The sequence below is a fragment of the Equus quagga genome, chromosome 4 (assembly GCF_021613505.1).
Source record: "Equus quagga isolate Etosha38 chromosome 4, UCLA_HA_Equagga_1.0, whole genome shotgun sequence".
Lineage (NCBI taxonomy): Eukaryota > Metazoa > Chordata > Mammalia > Perissodactyla > Equidae > Equus > Equus quagga.
Window position 1 is genome coordinate 21,670,254 of NC_060270.1, and position 17,413 is coordinate 21,687,666.

At 38.7% G+C, this 17,413-nt stretch overlaps 2 protein-coding genes across 5 annotated transcripts in view; one reads left to right on the plus strand and one right to left on the minus strand.

The window, feature by feature from the left end:
* Positions 1 to 9,617, minus strand: part of RABL3 (RAB, member of RAS oncogene family like 3) — a 32,256-nt gene extending 22,639 nt beyond the window's left edge. For both annotated transcript variants that reach the window (XM_046658975.1, XM_046658974.1), the window contains exons 1-2: positions 9,557 to 9,617; positions 3,817 to 3,908 (exon numbers count right to left, since the gene is read on the minus strand). In XM_046658975.1, coding sequence (XP_046514931.1) covers positions 3,817 to 3,908; positions 9,557 to 9,602 — 138 coding nt within the window. In that variant the 5' untranslated portion in view covers positions 9,603 to 9,617. The remainder of the gene's footprint in view (positions 1 to 3,816; positions 3,909 to 9,556) is intronic.
* Positions 9,618 to 9,750: 133 nt separating this feature from the next.
* The window catches only part of GTF2E1 (general transcription factor IIE subunit 1), a 31,911-nt gene continuing 24,248 nt past the window's right edge, over positions 9,751 to 17,413 (plus strand). The window contains exons 1-3 of one of the 3 annotated variants that reach the window (XM_046658972.1): positions 9,779 to 9,887; positions 14,486 to 14,592; positions 15,055 to 15,532. In XM_046658972.1, the coding sequence (XP_046514928.1) occupies positions 15,085 to 15,532 (448 nt within the window). In that variant the 5' untranslated portion in view covers positions 9,779 to 9,887; positions 14,486 to 14,592; positions 15,055 to 15,084. Of the gene's footprint in view, positions 9,888 to 10,039; positions 10,060 to 14,485; positions 14,593 to 15,054; positions 15,533 to 17,413 lie in introns of those variants that run through there. The other 2 variants (XM_046658971.1, XM_046658973.1) reach the window with 2 other exon arrangements.

The window sequence follows — 17,413 nt, forward strand, 5'->3', positions numbered from 1 at the left end:
TGTTTAGATGGAAATTTAGAGCCTTAGAGCTCTAAAAGGAAGCCTGGGGAAAAAATCAATGAAACTACTTCCCATTTCAAGACGTTAGAAAAAAGACAGCAAATTAAACCTAAAGAAAGTATGGATGTAATAAAGAGCAGAAATTAATGAAATACAAAATAAATATATAATAGAGAAAATCAACAAAGCCAAAAAATGGTCCTTGATAGACCTCTGGCAAGACTGATCAAGAAAATAAGAGAAAAGCTACAAATTACCTATACCAGATATGAAAAGAGGAATATTACTGAAGACTACATATATTGAAAGACAACAGAGGATACAAAACAGATTTTTTGACAATTTACATGAAATGGACAAATTCTTTCAAAAACATAAGTTACCAAAATTAACACAAGAAAAAAATAGTCGTTTTCATATTTTCTTTAAGGCTATTTAAAAATTTCCCACAAAAAAAATCTTTAGGCCCACTTGGTTTCACCTGTGAATTCTTTCAAATATCTAAGAAAGAAATAACACCAATCTTACATAAACTCTTCCAGGAATAGATACAGGAATAACGCTTCTCAACTTATTTTATGAGGCTAGCATAATAACGCTGATATCAAAACCCCACAAGGAGATTAGAAGAAAGGAAAATGATAGGCCAACTTGTCTCATGAATTTAGATGCAAATCTTTGAAAAAATATTAGCAAACTGAATTTAATGATATCTGAAAAGACTAATACATCAAGACCAAGTTGGATTTATTCCAAGAATACAAAGTTGGTTTAACATTTAAAAATCAATCAACACAATTTATCATAGTAACAAAATAAATCAGAAACACTATGATTATCGTGAAAAAGCAACTGATAAAATCCAATACTGGTTTATGATACAAACCTTTACGAAAACAGGAACAGAAGGGAACTTCTTTAATCCGATAAAGCATATCTACAAAAAATTCTACAGCAAACACCATAGTTAACGGTATTACATTGAAAATTTCCTGAGATTGGGAATGAGACAAGGATGCCCACTGACATCACTTCTACTCAACGTTGTACTGGAGATTTAGCCAATTCAATAAGACAATGAAAAAAAAACAAGACAAAAGGTAAATTACAGGAGCAGACTGGGCTTTTGGTGGGGATAAGAGGGGCAGGGCAGGGGTAAAGAAGCTGGCAGAAAATTGAACAATTTCAGTTCTATTTCAACTTCAAGCTGTAAAGCACTATACCTTAACTTCACGTCTATTAAGCTTTTCTGATCCTCCCAACAAACCTGTAGGCTAGATAAAGCAGGTTTTATTTACCTCTATTTTGCAGAGGATATACTAAGGCTCAGAGAAATAAACTGATTAGTCTAAAGTCACTCTTTAAGAAGCAAAAGGCAGGGGCCGGCCCGGTGGTGCAGCAGTTAAGTTCACACGCTCCGCTTCTCAGCGGCCTGGGGTTCGCCGGTTCGGAACGCAGGTGTGGACATGGCACCACTTGGCATGCCATGCTGTGGTAGGCGTCCCACATATAAAGTAGAGGAAGATGGGCACGGATGTTAGCTCAGGGCCAGGCTTCCTCAGCAAAAAGAGGAGGACTGGCAGTAGTTAGCTCAGGGCTAATCTTCCTCAAAAAAAAAAAAAAGCAAAAGGCAAGATAGGGAGTGACTCAGGAGGTGGGAGTTTAAAGGGAGCTAGAAAAGTCCAAAGGGAATTTTGTCTAGAACTTGTTATTGGGTCTCCTGAACTTAAATTAAGTTTCCACTGAACTCATTATCTAGAATTTGCTTTTCTTCTATATCTAAGAATTTGGGAACATGGCAGGCTGAAATGACACAGACAGGCCCCCTCTGACTTCAAATTCATAGAAATGCCATAAAAATATTTTTTAAAAATAAAGAGGACAAGTTCAAGAGAAAGAAAGGAAAATCCCCAGATGCTAGAAATGAAGACAAAACTTAAAATCAGAGTGAGAAGTGGGAAATGACCCAGATTCAGATATAGCTTCAGGGGCTGGTCCCTGGAGTTTCAGTGCCCATCTGGGAATAGAAATCTGTTTCCCAGCTTGTGAGGCAAGAGCACACGTGGATGAGTGACAAAGACCAGACTGTAGCTCCCTTCATGAAACCCAGACCCTTGATGAGCTGCCCAGTCAGTGAAAGAGAGTAGGAAAAACTCTATCCACCGGCTCAGGAAAGCAGAAAAAACTTTCTGCCAAGGACCTTGGGTAGGGTGGTAGTGAGTAGATAAAAGGTCCACAAGAAATGGAAACCACAGGCCCATGCTACAATCAGATACTGGCGGAATTTACACTTATCTAGATAGCATGGAAACTCCAAGGTGAGAAATTACAAGGACCACTGAAATCTCTAGTGCATCTCCAGTGCTTTCACAGCAACAGAAATGAAAAGGCACTGTGCTTTCACAACACAGCATACAGGACTTCCACCGGAATGAGGAAAAAAATCCTGCTGAAGATGTGATCATCTTTAAGAATTACAAACCATACAAACAGATTCATTTTCATGAAGTCAGCAAATACAGCAAGTAGGATATCCACCACCCATCCGGAAAGAAATAGAACAAACCAAAAGAAACCATAAAATAGTATGTTGAAAATGATTAAAATTAAAGGTAAAACCATTATCGAAGATCAGGATATTTTGAAAATTTTTGACATCTGAAAAAGAACCAAAAGGAACATCTAGAAATTAAAAATTACAGTTACTAAAATGAAATATTGAGTGGAGATATTAAAAAGCAGATTAGACATAGTCAAAGAGATTCTTGGTTACCTGGAAGGCAGATGTGAGTACATCATCCAGAATGCACCAAGGAGAAATACAGAATAGAAGACATGAAAGTGCAATTAAAAGATACAGAGGACAAAAATCTAATAGAAGTTCAAAAGGAGAGATAGAGGGAATGAGGGAAGACAAACAGATAATGGCTAAAAATTTTGAAAAAGGAAGACAGACATGAGAAGCATGACAACTTCTGAACAGGATGACTAAAAACTAATCCACACCTCGACACAGGTTGGTGAAACTAGAGAACGCCAAAGACGCCATAAAAAAAAAATCATTTAAAAGCAACTAGAGAGAAGAAATTACCTTAGAAAGAAAGGAATAATAATTAGGCTGACAGCAGATTTCTAAGCAGCAGGAATATAAGTCACAGACCTTGGAACAATAGCTTCAAAGAACTGAAGGAAAATAACTATCAATGTAGCTAAATACCATTCCTTCCCTGTTTATTTCTTAATTCAGTGAGAAGAGACACTTGGACAGGACTAGCTGGAATTAGCAAACACCAACAACATCCAGGAAGATATTTAATTCAATAGAAACTGTACCTGTTTCCTAAATGTGAAGTGGAACAGACAACCTAGACAACAGGCTCCAGAGCTTTCACATTTACACTATATTTCTAGCCAAAATTTGGCCATCTCAGTGGCAAAGGCTTAGGCAGATTTATTTATGGAACATACTAAGTGAACTCTAGATATATGGCATAGTAATTAAAACTGAAGTCTCTGGAATCAGACTAATTGGGATCAAATCTTGACTTTGTTTGTTATGCACTGAGTGTATTTGGTGAAGTTACTTAACTTTTTTATGCCTTAGTTTCTGCAGCTATATTTCACAGTTTAAAAAAGATTAAATAAGCAAAGGCATGTAAAGCATTTGGCATGGTATCCAGCACAGAGTAGGTGCTTAATAAAGCCTAGCTATTATTATTACTCAGTCTTGACTACAGTAGTGTAATTTGATTATGTAGTTTGAAGGAGTTATCTTTAACATGACTATAAAAAAACTAAAATAAAAGAAACACATACTCTGACATCTACTGAGCAGCCCACGGTCCACGATGGATTTCCCAGTACTTGATTTTGGCACAGAAGATGAACTAGTGAAGATTTCCCAACTCCTGAAAGAGATACAAGAACTCTGGTCATATAAGAAACTCGCTGAAATCTATTATGGCAATAGTAAGTCTGAGAATATGGAGTAATAACGGTATGTAAAGTACGGTTGTTTAAAGGATGTTCAGCATACCAACCATTTAATAAGCTTTACTGATAAAGAGAAGATGGTCAAAGACAATGGTTCTCTCAAATTTAGCATCAGAATCACCTGGAATGCTTGTTAAAACACAGAATGCTAAGTCCTGCCCCCAGAATTTCTGATGCATCAGGTCTGCCTTGAAGCTCAAAGATGTAGCACTTCTAATAAATTCCCAGGTGATGCTGATGCTACTGGTCCAGGGGCCTCACTTTGAGAACGGCTAATCTAGTACAATTTCATATGAACTAATCCCTTTCCTTTTAAATGATTTCATCTATTTAGCCTATTTTAGAATTGTAGAATATTAACAGATCTTGGAGGTCATCCTCTAATCTGACCACCAAGGCAGAGGTCCCTTCCAAAGTACCTTGTTAGATAGTCTTCCAGATTGTGCTTGAACACTGTCAGTAACGGGGACTCATACTTCACAATTCCAAATTTAGACATTTCAGTTCTTCCACACAGTGATTTTTAAAAGGCAGCCAACCATTTGGCCCAGACTTACCCTGTGGAAAAAGAGAACAACTCAACTCTCTCTTCTACATCTTGGCCCTTTATCTTAAGGCAGCATTTTCTTTTCTTTTAGAGCTCCTGGATTCAGGGCAATCTAGTTATTAATGCTAGGGTTAGCATTCTGAGATCTGTACAAACAGGCAAGGGAATGACATTTCCCTATACATCCACGTGTAGTCACTCATTCAATTAACATTTTGAGATACCATCATGACAAGCATGGGTGGGGAATCTTTATGCATCACTAGTTGTATCAGAAATTTAGACCATCTATTTGTGTGCATTACTGTGTATGAAACTATCACTTATACTTATTTTTATTATAAAAAGTTATATTTACAGACAATCTAGATAGTATTAAAAAAAAAGAAGCAAAAAAAATCACTTGAAGAGCACTGTTGTCAACATGTAGGTTTATTTAATTCCAGAAGCAGGGTTTTCCTATAAGCAGGTTGTTATCGTGAAATACACAGTGTTCTTAACAACAACACATATGCCTTTGTTTACACACCTGGTTCTGTCTGGAATGTCCTTCCCATCCTCCCCCCTCCATTTCCACTCTTCCGTTGGCCTGGTGAATTACTTTCAAGACTCAGCATCATGCTAATCATAAAGTCTTTTCTGACTCCACACACATATAACTATGGCACATCATCCACCATCCTCTGGGTCTCCACTATATCCTGTACGTTTTTCTATAGAGCACTTAAAATACATTATTACATTACATTTGTTTACAGGTTTTACCCACTTTTAATTTTAAGTTCTTTGAGGATTGGTACCAGGTTTTAGTTATCTTTTTTTACCTCGAATATTCAACATGGCCTTAATTAGTATTTATTTAGTGACTAAAACTTTCCATGTTACTACAGAATCTTCCTCAACATTTTTAATGTTTCCATTGAAGTTTAGAGAGTTGACATAACAATTTACTTAAGCATTACCTCATTATTAGATATTTAGTGTTTTGAAATTTTCACTATGCTAAGAAAAGATTTGTTTAAACGTTTGTTTAAAATTAAAATTATTTCCCTAGTATACCTTCCCAGAAGTGAGATTAATATGTAAAAGGAAATGAACATTTCAAGTCCTTGATATACACTGACACCTTTCTTCTGGTTACTCTGCCACTAGCCATACACATAAGCCTGCAGGTCTTGTTGCACCTCAATAATATCATCTAGTTGCTTTTTCCTTTTTGTTAATTTGATAAGAGAAAAAAAGTGATATCTCACTTTAGTCTGCATTTCCTTACTTTCTGGAAAAGATATACACTATGATCATCTTTGCTAATCAGCTGTCTTTCCTCTCTTATGAATTATCTATTGATGTGCTCTACCCATTTATCTACTGGGTTTTAGTGTTAGCAATTCACATGACCTCTTCACATATTAGCCGTCTCTTGTAATTGATCAAACGTTTTCCCAGGTTTCCCCTTCCTTTTTTTCTTTTTTCACATACAGACACTTAAGATTTTTGTGTACTCAAACTTAGCTTTGTCTTTGTATTTACTGCATTCCATCTGTGACCTTCAGGGCATATTGTCGATTTTTGTGTTTGCATGTAGGTTTGTTTATGTTGGAGACACATATCTAGGCATTTAGTTATCAGCTTGATGCAAGGCTTGAGCTTCTAGTTAGGCTTAACTGTGTCAAGAGTAAACATCTTTATGCAGTAATACTGTATAACTCTCCATGAATTAACTTTGGGTGATAAGAGTCAGCTAACACTTGATGAACTCTAAACAGCAAGAACAATTGAAAGTACCAGGAACAATGGCTAACTATTCATTTCTTTAAGAATTTTGGGAAGTTATGATTCTACATTTTCACCACTAGAACTAAATTAGATCAAAAGATTGCACTTGATTTGCTGGGGGAGAAAAAGGCCCAATATAATTAAATAAGTACCCAGTTCCAAATATAGTTGTTGGTAATGTGTTATGCTCATCTCTTATCTTTGAAAGAACAAAGAGAAAACAGCATGAGCATGTTAGTGAGACTTTCAGGATTACTAACTAAATTATCAAATATCTCTAAATCCCAAGTCATTCCTTTATTTATCTGTGAAATCCTCAACATTTCTTGAAGGAAATAAGCCTTTATTCAAAAGTAAAGTTTGAAGTTTGAATACAAGGGAAGATGAAGTGTAAAAAGTATATTCTAACCTGTCAGACAGCAAATCACTGTTAAAAGGGAACTGATAAAAAGGTAATAACTGACTTTGCACATATAGCCTAACAGCACTGAATGTGTGACAAGGTCAACCACTTTTCCTGGTGGGCATGGCTGCATCTTCTGTTTTACAACTAAACTATAAAGAAAAAAAAAAGCTTACTAATTGCCAGATCACTTTTCTACATTGAGTGCAGCAGCCAATTCAACTCTGTTTTGTAATGCATTGACTCCACAGTTATAACCCCAGCACCTAACACAGTGGCTGCTATGTAATAGGTACTTTAAGCATTTTTGGAGGAAAAAGAAAGAATAAATTGACCAATTCCAACAATATGTAACATGAAGGGATTGTTAGATGCAATGGAAAGGAGAATTATAGACGAGAGAGAACACCCACTTTACATATCATGAACTGTGTTAGCTCTGGATTCCTGTTCTAAATCCTATTTAATGATACTCTTACCAAGTCTCTTTAGACCACCATTACTTTCTTCATCTGTAAACCTGAGTCATTTTATTAAATTAACTTCAGGACCACCTCAAGCTAAAGAACTGGAATTGACACAAATTGGATTATGTTCATAGCATTTCATAATGCAGTTTTTTAAAGGGAATATTAAATAGTGCTCTCTGTAAAATATTCTGTAATGCAAATAATCTTTAGGCAATGTGAAAACTTCCTTAACCTTCTCCTCTCCCCTCAAATTTTCTTCAGTTCTTTAAGGCTAGTTTTCAAGCTCTCTGGGGTATGTACTCCACTCCCAATCATCTGGCACAATGTCTTTGCTCACAGCACACATTCAAAGGTCACCTCCAGAAAAGCAGGTCTAGGAAATGCTAAGTTAGCACTCATTCCAAGTTCTTAAGAAGCATAGGAGTGGAGGTTATAGTGAAAAAGAAAAGCTAGTGAGAGGGGAGTGGGGGAAATGCAGACTTCTATTCTAGTTCTCAAATTTCCAAGGTGTCAAAAGAAGAATTTTAACACAAGGATTAAATTGGGCTTGGCTTCATAATATGGTCTTTATCTTACTTTCTCTATTTCTTACAACCTAGCACATACTATGCTTTCAATTAAGATTAAAGAGAACAAAGCAATCAAGAAGCTCAGCTGAGAGTAAAATAGGACTACCATCCAATACTTCCTTTCATAAATAGCCTACTGTTAAGTACATGGACTCTGGGTTCAACTTGGTTTTATCATTCACATCTCTCTGCCTCAATTTTCTCATCTGTAAACCAGGGTAAGAGGGCTGATCTCAGGATTAAATAAATTAATACACGCAAAGCACTTGGAACAGCGTGTCAAAAATTGACTATACTGGAGCCATTTTAAAAGGAGTCAGAGCCACCTTTCCAGAGAAACTGCTTTGATGTCTTCAACCTCAGACTGGCCAAACCTTTGGACTGGGCCAAAATGGCATTTGTTCTACATGCAATTGTTTGAGAAGTCAGCAGGAGAATGGATAACCAGATAGCAAAGACTGAGGGTTGTGGACTTTCTGAAGACAGAATCAACAGTCAATCAGTTTAGCCAAGACCAACTCTCTGCCTCCAATTCCAATTAAATTCTTTGTAATACAACTGTCCCTTCTTTGCCTTTAAATGCCCAAGACTTTTATTCCTAGCGGAACATGTCTTGGATTTCTACCTGAATCTGTCTCCCGAATTATAATTCGAATGGCTGAAATAAATATCTGCTGCTTAAATTGTAGGGATTTTTACTCGGTTGACAAGTGTCATTCTTCTTAGAGTCCGTTTTGATGTGGGCTCGGGGAGCCGAGTCCTCGAAAGAAAGATTTCTTGGACTCTCAAGCTGTGGCAGTAGTACTCTTTTATTCAGAGAATAGCGTGGAATAGCATGGGGACAGGACCCACGGGCAGTAAAGAGCTGCAGGCATGGGGAGAGGACCCATGGGCAGTGAAGAGCTGCAAACACGTGTTCAGGGCAAGGCTAAATTTAAGGCATAGGTATATGAGTTATCTCTTTACAAGACAAAGGAAAAGAATATGTAAAAAAAAAAAGTTGTTAAAATGGTATCAGTAGAGGCGAGGTCTGGTTATTGGGTGGTCCTATAACTTTTAGATAAGAATCAGATCAGATTAAGTAAATGGCTGAAGCCACCACCTTAAATATTATCTTCAGCTAAAGACAAAAGACGTTGGGGGGGGGGGGGGTCAGTTACATGAGGTTACCAGACAGTAAACAAGAGCAAGATTATTATGTAGACTGAAGTCCTTGCCGTCCCCATTAAGAGTTTCTAGAGATAAGGTCATCCCCACTTCCTCCCGGTGCAGAGAGGGGGGACACCCCTACAGATGCAGATCTCCTTTACAAATGTAAATATCTCTTAACAAAGGGCAAGTAAATTCCACTTTTCAGAGCCTCTTTCCTGTCTGCAGTTTCAAAAGCAACCTGCCCAAAATAATCCTCATCGGTTCGACTGACTTAATGAACCAAACCTCTTGATGGGACAGTCCTAACTTCTGTCTACTTCACACAGCACCCAATATAGTACTCAGCGTGAGGATATCTTTTAAAACAAAGGAATTGACAAAACACACTAGACTACAGGCGCCAGGGAGACCAACGTGGAGAACTGCGAGGGCGGAGAAGGACTGGGGCTCTGCGCCCCCTACCCGCGCGACGCCACCGCTGCGTCAAACAGAGCAAAGTCCTCTGGGAAGTGTAGTCTTTAGGCTTGAGAGGGCTTTCAGCCACGGACCAGACACAGCGAGTTGTAGGGGAGAGAGTAGTGAAGGGGGAGGGTTATCAGATAACTCAAAAGTGCCGGGAGCCCCAGAATTGCGTTAAACCGCTCACCTGAGTCTCCCAACACCAGTACCTTCACCCGATCCAGGGACGCCATCTTGCCACAACCTTCCCGAGGTGAACACCTTTTCCGGGACTGTAAGCCAATCAGAGCTGGGTATGGAAGGCCGAGCCTTTAATTTCATTGGCCAATCGGAGCATGACGCCTTGATTGAAGGCTTCACTGTGCTGATTGGCCCGCCTGGTTAAGAGTAGCGGTGGTTTCCAAAGCTGGTCGCAGGAATGATGCGTTTTCGTTGTCGCACAGGTGGCGTGGCTCGGTTAAGCCGGTAGTTGAGGCGCTGAGGGAAGCTGTAGTGGGAGTGTTCGAGGATTCGCTTTGGTAAACCTTATTCCGTGTTCCTTGTTCTCGGTTCCCTGGCCTGGAGTCGCATTTCAGGGTTTCTCCTCCTTTTCGCTCCTCTCTCCTTAGCTACCCTCTTCCTCTTAGGTACTCTCTTGACTTGGTCCTCCAAAGAACCATTGACCCCGGAGCGGCCCGTGTGCGACCTCTGGTAGGACGGACTTGGCCTCGCCGAGTGTGGCCCTGGACTCAGCTGGCGGAGTCCGAGGGAACTTAGGGCCTCGGGGTCTCGCAGTGGGGAGTAGTGAACATGACTGAACCGGGCTCGTGGAGGGCAGCTGGTCCGGAGGTTTCGCGGTGATAGCCGCTTTATGTAGGAAGGCGTGGAGAATACCATGAAATATGGTAACCGAGAAAACCACAGTTAGATGTAGAGAATCCAGATTCTAGAACTGGAATAGTAGAATACTGAAATAATCCACCTGGGCTCTCCGCATCTGCTCCTTTCTCCCTTTATTTTACGCCCTGCAGTCAGAGTCATCTTTTAAAATCGCGAATTTGATCTTGTCACCTTCTGTTTAAAACCATTTGAAGTTTAGGAAGAGGATTTCTAATAGCCTATCCTCTACTCTGGAAGCAGCAGTGGAGGAAGTGAATTGGGGGAGGCTGGCAGGGTGGGCGTGTTGGAAGAACACGTGCTTATCTGTTGAAAGTTTTATGGAAGTACTTGCCTAGCTGTGCTGGATGCTGGAAAGCCGGTAAACTAGTTTAAGCCCCCAGCCTCAGAGATAGACATGGAGAAAGTACGAGTATGTGCCCTGCAAGAAAGAAGGGTAAAGTGCTATGGGAACGTGTGAAAGGGAGTCATACTAAGCTACCCAGGGGAATCTGGGAAGATCTCTCTGAGGAAATGTCATTTGAGATATGAAGGATGATTAGGAGAAGGGAGTTTGGGCTTAGCTTTGAGGGCAGACAGAACAGCATGTGCGAGGGCCTGAAAGTGGGGAAAGCACATACGGCTCATGTGGCACTGAGAGAATGCCAGTCTAGCTGGAGATGAGGCCCATGGGTAGACAGAGTGCAGAGAATGCATTCGTCTCAGTGTTGTTTCTCTAACTCTGTGCTTGGTGCACAGTAGTCCTTACGTGTTTTTATGATTAGAATAGTTCAAAAACAAAACCAATTTGCCTTTGGGGGTCTGGGCTGGTTAGGGAGATAGGTGAGGTTGGGAGACGACTGATGGACTCTGAGACAGAAAAGGGCTGGCCTGAGAGGTTGCACACTCAGAAGTCTCCAGAGGCCAGCCAAGCTCCTTCCCTCTTTAAAACTGTCAACTGCTCTTCAGCTTCAGCTTATTGTTTCCATGTGGTAACATGGCCTCACTTTTTTCCTCAGATAATTCCAATTTTCAAGAGGAGCTGAAAGTTGAAATTTATGTGAAATCTCACAATTTTAAATGTTGACAACTAATGTAATTCAGAAGATTTTCAAAACATTCTTTGGGTCAAACAGTGGCAAGGCTGCCAGTTTGAGACCTCTGACCTAAGTAACTTAAGAAATCCAGAAATTGAGGAGGAGCTTCAGCCGAAGTGGGGAAGTAGGAGTGGTGGAAGAGAGAGCACAGTGGTCAGGAAGGAGCATTTTAGAAGACAGAGATTTTGAACAAGGTGGCATAACCTGGCTACTTTCCTGAGCTCCAGTTTCATTTGTTCAGCTACCTGCTTGACATCTTCACCAGAATATTCTGTGGTGAAGATAAGCAACTAAAAGTTGAACACTTCATTTCTTCCAAACCTGTTCCTCTTCAGGTGCTAACCTATTTCTCATGGTAGTACTTTTGTCCTCCTAATTACTCTGTCTCAAAGCAGATAGCTACATGTTATTGTTTAATATTAAACTATGTTATTTTTTAATGGCTATCGCATTTCAGTTTTACAAGATGAAAAGAGTTATGGAGATGGGTGGTGGTGATAGTTGCACAAAATTATGAAAGTATTTAATACTACTGAACTGTATACTTAAAAATGGTTAATTGGTAAGTTTTGTGTTATGTGTATTTTACCGTAATAAAAAATTGTAAAAAAAAACCCAAATAGCTATTTAAAATTTTCCTACTCTGTTACTCTATTTCCAATATATTATTGGGTCCTTTTGATTTTGTTTCTGTAATAAGTTTCATTCATCCTAGCCTCTTGCAATTTTGCTCTCTTCCTTAGCTCCTCATCCTTCCACAGTGCGTCTATCTTCACTTACTTCAGTCCATTTCTCATGTCGTTATAAGAGTCACTTTCCTAAATAGGGGGTCTTATTGTGAATGCCAGTGCTTAATGGAACTCTTATGATATCAAGCCTTGAAAGCAGAACACTTTACATGAATTATCTCATTTAATCCATACATCAACTCTATGAAGAAGGCACTGTTAATCACTTTTTATATATGAGGAAGCTGAGACAGAATTTTCCAGGGTCACATGCTAAGAATGGTGGAACTGGGATTCAAAACTCAAAAACTATTGGACTGCAGAGTCCTCATGTCACTCTCTTGCTCAAATCTTTAGGGTCCCCTAAGGTGTTTCAGGCAAAGGAAACAGGGTGAATGGTAAGTGGCACTGGGTCCTCCCCATGCAGGATGTGCAATGGTAGGTTATGTGATAGCCAGGCACCAGATTTGTCTGAGCAGTGGTCAGGGACTTTTTATGTGTATTAGAGATACCTAAAGAGCTTTTAAAATAAGATAATGCCTAATCTGGCCCTCCCAGCCCAGCTGAAACAGAATCTCTGGGAATGGGGCCCAGGGTGGGTATTTTTAAATGCTCCGCAGATGATTCTGCCTAACAACAAGGGATGAGAATCATTGGTCGGAAAATGGAGTGTATGGAATGGGAGATCAGGGAGGGGAATACGATAGTAAGAAGTAATACTGGAAAAGTGGGTTATTTTGACATTTGTCTGCCATTCTTTGGTCTGTTGGATGTTTCTGAAGCCATGTATTGTGTTCTGCCAACTGTTGAGCATGTAAAACAAAACAAACAAAAAAACCAAAACTGGGCTCAAGTACAATGTATAGACCAAATTGGAAAGGAGAACAAAATGTATCTGGTAGCGTGCTATGATACTACTTTGGTGTTGAATCCAGCCCTTGCTGGGCATCCTTAAGCCTTGGGACGAGCAGAAGGCTCTAGGACCACAGGTTTGGATGTAGGTGCTACTTTGTTATCTCTTGTATATAGTCATGCCTGTGTATTTAGAATATGAAGTATATATTACAGCTGACTCCTTTTATTTTCCCTTTATTACAAGTAGAGCATTATATCCCCCCCCCCCAAAAAAACTATGTGTATAGATTAGTTATTTAGGAATATCTTATTATAGTACTGTGGATATAAATAATTTCTTATAAAAAGAGATCAAATTTGATAGGATTGATGGTAACCACTGATTTTAAATAAAAGGTTCAATAGAAACTAGTGTTAATAACAGAATATGACTCCCTATTGAAATAGTTCAATGGGATATCTGTTAAAAATTTCTCTATGGTGCAGGGAAATTTCATTTGACATAGTCTGGGTGGATAGCTTGGTCATTTTTAGTTTAGGACCTTTTAAATCGATATGGAAGCTATCCTTATTAACAAGTGCTTTCTAAGCACATTACTTACATTCTCATTTATTCATCACAGCCTCATTGAGGTAATTGATATTATCCTTATTTCTCAGATAGTAAAGTGTGGCTTGAAGTTGTTTGAGGGATTTGCTTAGGATCACACAGCTACGAAAACAAAACACAGGCTGTCTAACTGAATTCCAAAGCCCAGGCTTTCCAACAACCACATGAAAGTCTAGCCCATGCCAGTTTGGGCTTCTAGAATACAGCTTTCTGGGTCATGGACAGGAGAATTGGGTACACTTAGCTTCTGCTTTGTCCTGCAAGGGATCCAGTAGTTAAGGGTATCTTGGACTTTTATTTTTTTAGGACTGTATGGTGTTTACTTAATTGGTCATTAGATTTAACTTTCAAGGTTGGTAAAGCTGTCTGGATCTAAGTGTTAATTTCTTTCAGATTTATAACAGTAATTTTGCCAAACACCCCAACTGGTCATTACTTATGTGTTTATTGGTTTGTTGTGATTTTATTGTGAGAGCATGACTATGTAAAACATCCTAGAATATATTTTGATATGCAAATTTTACTCAAGAAAGACACTTTAAGGATATGCTAACTGCTAGGTTTCTCAGGGGGTTTCCAGCATTCCCAAAGATCTGTGGCATTAAGAATAGTGAGACTTCATAGCCTGCCCAGTGGTGCAGCAGTCAAGTGCGCACGTTCCACTTCAGCAGTCCGGGGTTTGCCAGTTTGGATCCCGGGGGTGGACATGGTACTGCTTGGCATGCCATGCTGTGGTAGGTGTCCCATGTATAAAGTAGAGGAAGATGGCATGGGTGTTAGCTCAGGGCCAGTCTTACTCAGCAAAAAGAGGAGGATTGGCAGCAGATGTTAGCTCAGGGCTAGTCTTCCCCCCCCCAAAAATACAATAAAAAGTAAAAAAATAATAAATAAATAAAAAGAATAATGAGACTTCAAGCCAGCTGTGATGGCCTAATGATTAAAGTTCAGTGCTCTCTACTTTGGCTGCCTAGGTTCAGTTCCTGGGCACAGAACCACACCCTTCCTCTTCAGTAGCCTTGCTGTGGTAGCAGCTCACATAGAAGAACCAGAAGGACTTACAACTAGAATATACAACTAGGTACTGGGGTTTTGGGGAGGGAAAAAAACAGAAAGAGGAAGATTGGCAACAGATGTTAGCTCAGGGCGAATCTTTCCCAGCAAAAAAAAAAATAAAAAAGAATAGGCTTTATTTAGCTTTTTTGTGTGTCTCTTTCTAAAGTAAAGTGGGCTTGATATGTCATTGCTGTAAGTAATAAGTTGCTTTTTGGGATCAAGCACACTGTAGATCATGGAAATAACTATTTAAGAAATATGTCAAGCTTTTTAGATGTAATCTTTTGTGTACTCTACAGAAAAATCTTGTTCTCTGTTAAATGCTTAGGCATTGTAAGTCTTAAAACAATGTTTTGAGTACCTTTGTGGCACTCCAAGAATAGTGGTAGCTACCAGCTACCTAATGGGTTGATTATTCTAGATTTAAAATGATTACTGTGTCTTTAGCCTAGCTAACCTTCTCTTTTTTTTTTTTTTCTGAATTCAGTATATCTAAAGTTGAAGTTTGCTGCTAAAAATGGCAGACCCAGACGTCCTCACTGAGGTTCCTGCAGCATTGAAGAGGTTAGCCAAGTATGTGATCCGGGGGTTTTATGGCATTGAGCATGCTTTAGCCTTGGACATCTTGATCCGGAACCCCTGTGTGAAAGAGGAGGATATGCTGGAGCTGCTCAAGTTTGATCGGAAGCAACTTCGATCAGTTTTGAATAATTTAAAGGGAGACAAGTTCATCAAATGCAGAATGAGGGTAGAGACTGCTGCAGATGGGAAGACCACTCGCCATAACTACTACTTTATCAATTATCGTACTCTTGTAAATGTGGTCAAATATAAATTGGACCACATGAGAAGGAGGATTGAAACTGATGAGAGAGATTCCACCAACCGGGCTTCCTTCAAATGTCCTGTCTGTAGTAGTACTTTTACAGACTTAGAAGCTAATCAGCTCTTTGATCCCATGACAGGTGAGATTTTTCCAGTTTATGGATCTTTCTTTTAAGTAACTTTAAAATAAAATATGTACGTATCCTTTTTCTTAAATTGATCTAATTTTTAAACCAGTCATATATATCCTTATGAAAGTGAATGAATTGGTATCAGTCAGCATACAGTCATTTTTAGTCATCTTACTGTCCAGTTTGACTGTCATACTATTTTTAAAAACTTTTACAAAGCCTTTCTGCTTCACCAGGGAGTGTCCTCTCCCACCCATGGCCCTCCTACCTCTGCTCCCTCCCCCACCCCTTATTTATTTATAGCTGTAGCCCAATCTGAAGGGTTGACTTCAATACTACTTTGAGGCTATTCTGACAGCTTTATTTTTGACCTCTTCATTCAACAAATATTTAAGTACCTACTTGTGCCAGTCACTGCCAGACAGTTACAATGCAGTGTTTTTAAACACTTTCTTAGTGGAAGTGCAAAGTGCTATCAGGAGTATATAACTAGGCATCTAATCTGAATTTGGAGAAGGCCTCTAGAAGAAGTTAAGTAACAGCTGAGACCTAAAAGATAAGTAAGAATTAGCCAGACGAAATAAGAGGGGCACCCTTTCCAAGTTAACAAGTTGATAAATATTGTCTCTTAGCCATTCATTAATGGAAAAGAATTGTCAACAAGATATATAATTTGTTTCATTTAATTAAATAGTTTTAAGGATTTTTCTTATCAACACAGAATTCATAAAACATGTATTTTCTAAAAATACAGTGTGTCTAGCATTAACATGAGAAACTTGAAAGTGCTAGGTTGTCTAGTTACTTGTCTTGTTATTTGGAAACTGGAAAAGAGACTATAGTTTTGCTAATTACTTGGTGAATCAATTTTGCGTTATTTTCTAGAGATAAAAATCTCTAGAAAGATTCAGTACTGTTAAGTTAGATTGTCCTTTGTTGGGGCTAAGTTCAGGAGTATAGGTCACTTTTTAGTTCGTAGATCTACCTTTTAAAAAACTATATGAAAAATGTAACTGAAACTTGCACACTTGAAACATTTTATTATAAAAAAATTACAGATTTACATACATGTTTAATCTTCTGATTTTTGTATATGTTATGAATTGTACATTAAAAAATTTTTTTGATGGGAAATAATCCCAATATCAACTAAGATTGTTGACAAAAAGCTAGAGCTAGCCTGTGACTTTTTTTCCTTATTTACTGTGAAGCAGTCGTTTTGGATGAAAAGTCATTTAAAGTATTCACATTTGTGTTAAATGTTTAATTTGTCTGAACCTAATTATTTACCTTGAAAGGGCTTAAGTAGGAGAGATCTTAGTTACAAGAAAATCTTAACCATCCTGAGTATAAGAATTGCTTGAGTGTGCTATAAAGGAAGGTGGTAGAATATATCTGGAGCTCTTTCAAGATAGACTAGAAAAGTCTCATGATTTTTGCCATTCACTCTAACAGATTTCTTAAAGGAGCTCTGGGTTTTGGTTTTGTGATTCTCTGCAGATGTTGGTGTTACAGTGGTCATCTTCGTCACTCTTGACTGCAGTGGAAGGTGTTGTCCAGTCCCTCAGAGAGGGTAATCTAAAGTAATGTGCTTCTACTACATATATTCATCATTTGGTTCTTATTTAATTTCATGAAACTTTCTAAAAGGAAGTTATTCCACTCTTGTATATCAGTATTTAGGAGATTGGTCCATGATGCTCTTTGAATTTCACCTAGGGTTAGTGTTTGAATGAAACTAATTGTAATCAACAGGTGGCCTGTGGAAGAGATGGCCTAACACCCAAATATAGTCAAGGTTATTAGAATGAGGGAGTTGAGAAAGGGTAGGGGACAAGAAAACATTTTATGAAAGAGAGCTAAAACTGAAACAGTCATTGTGTGGCCAGT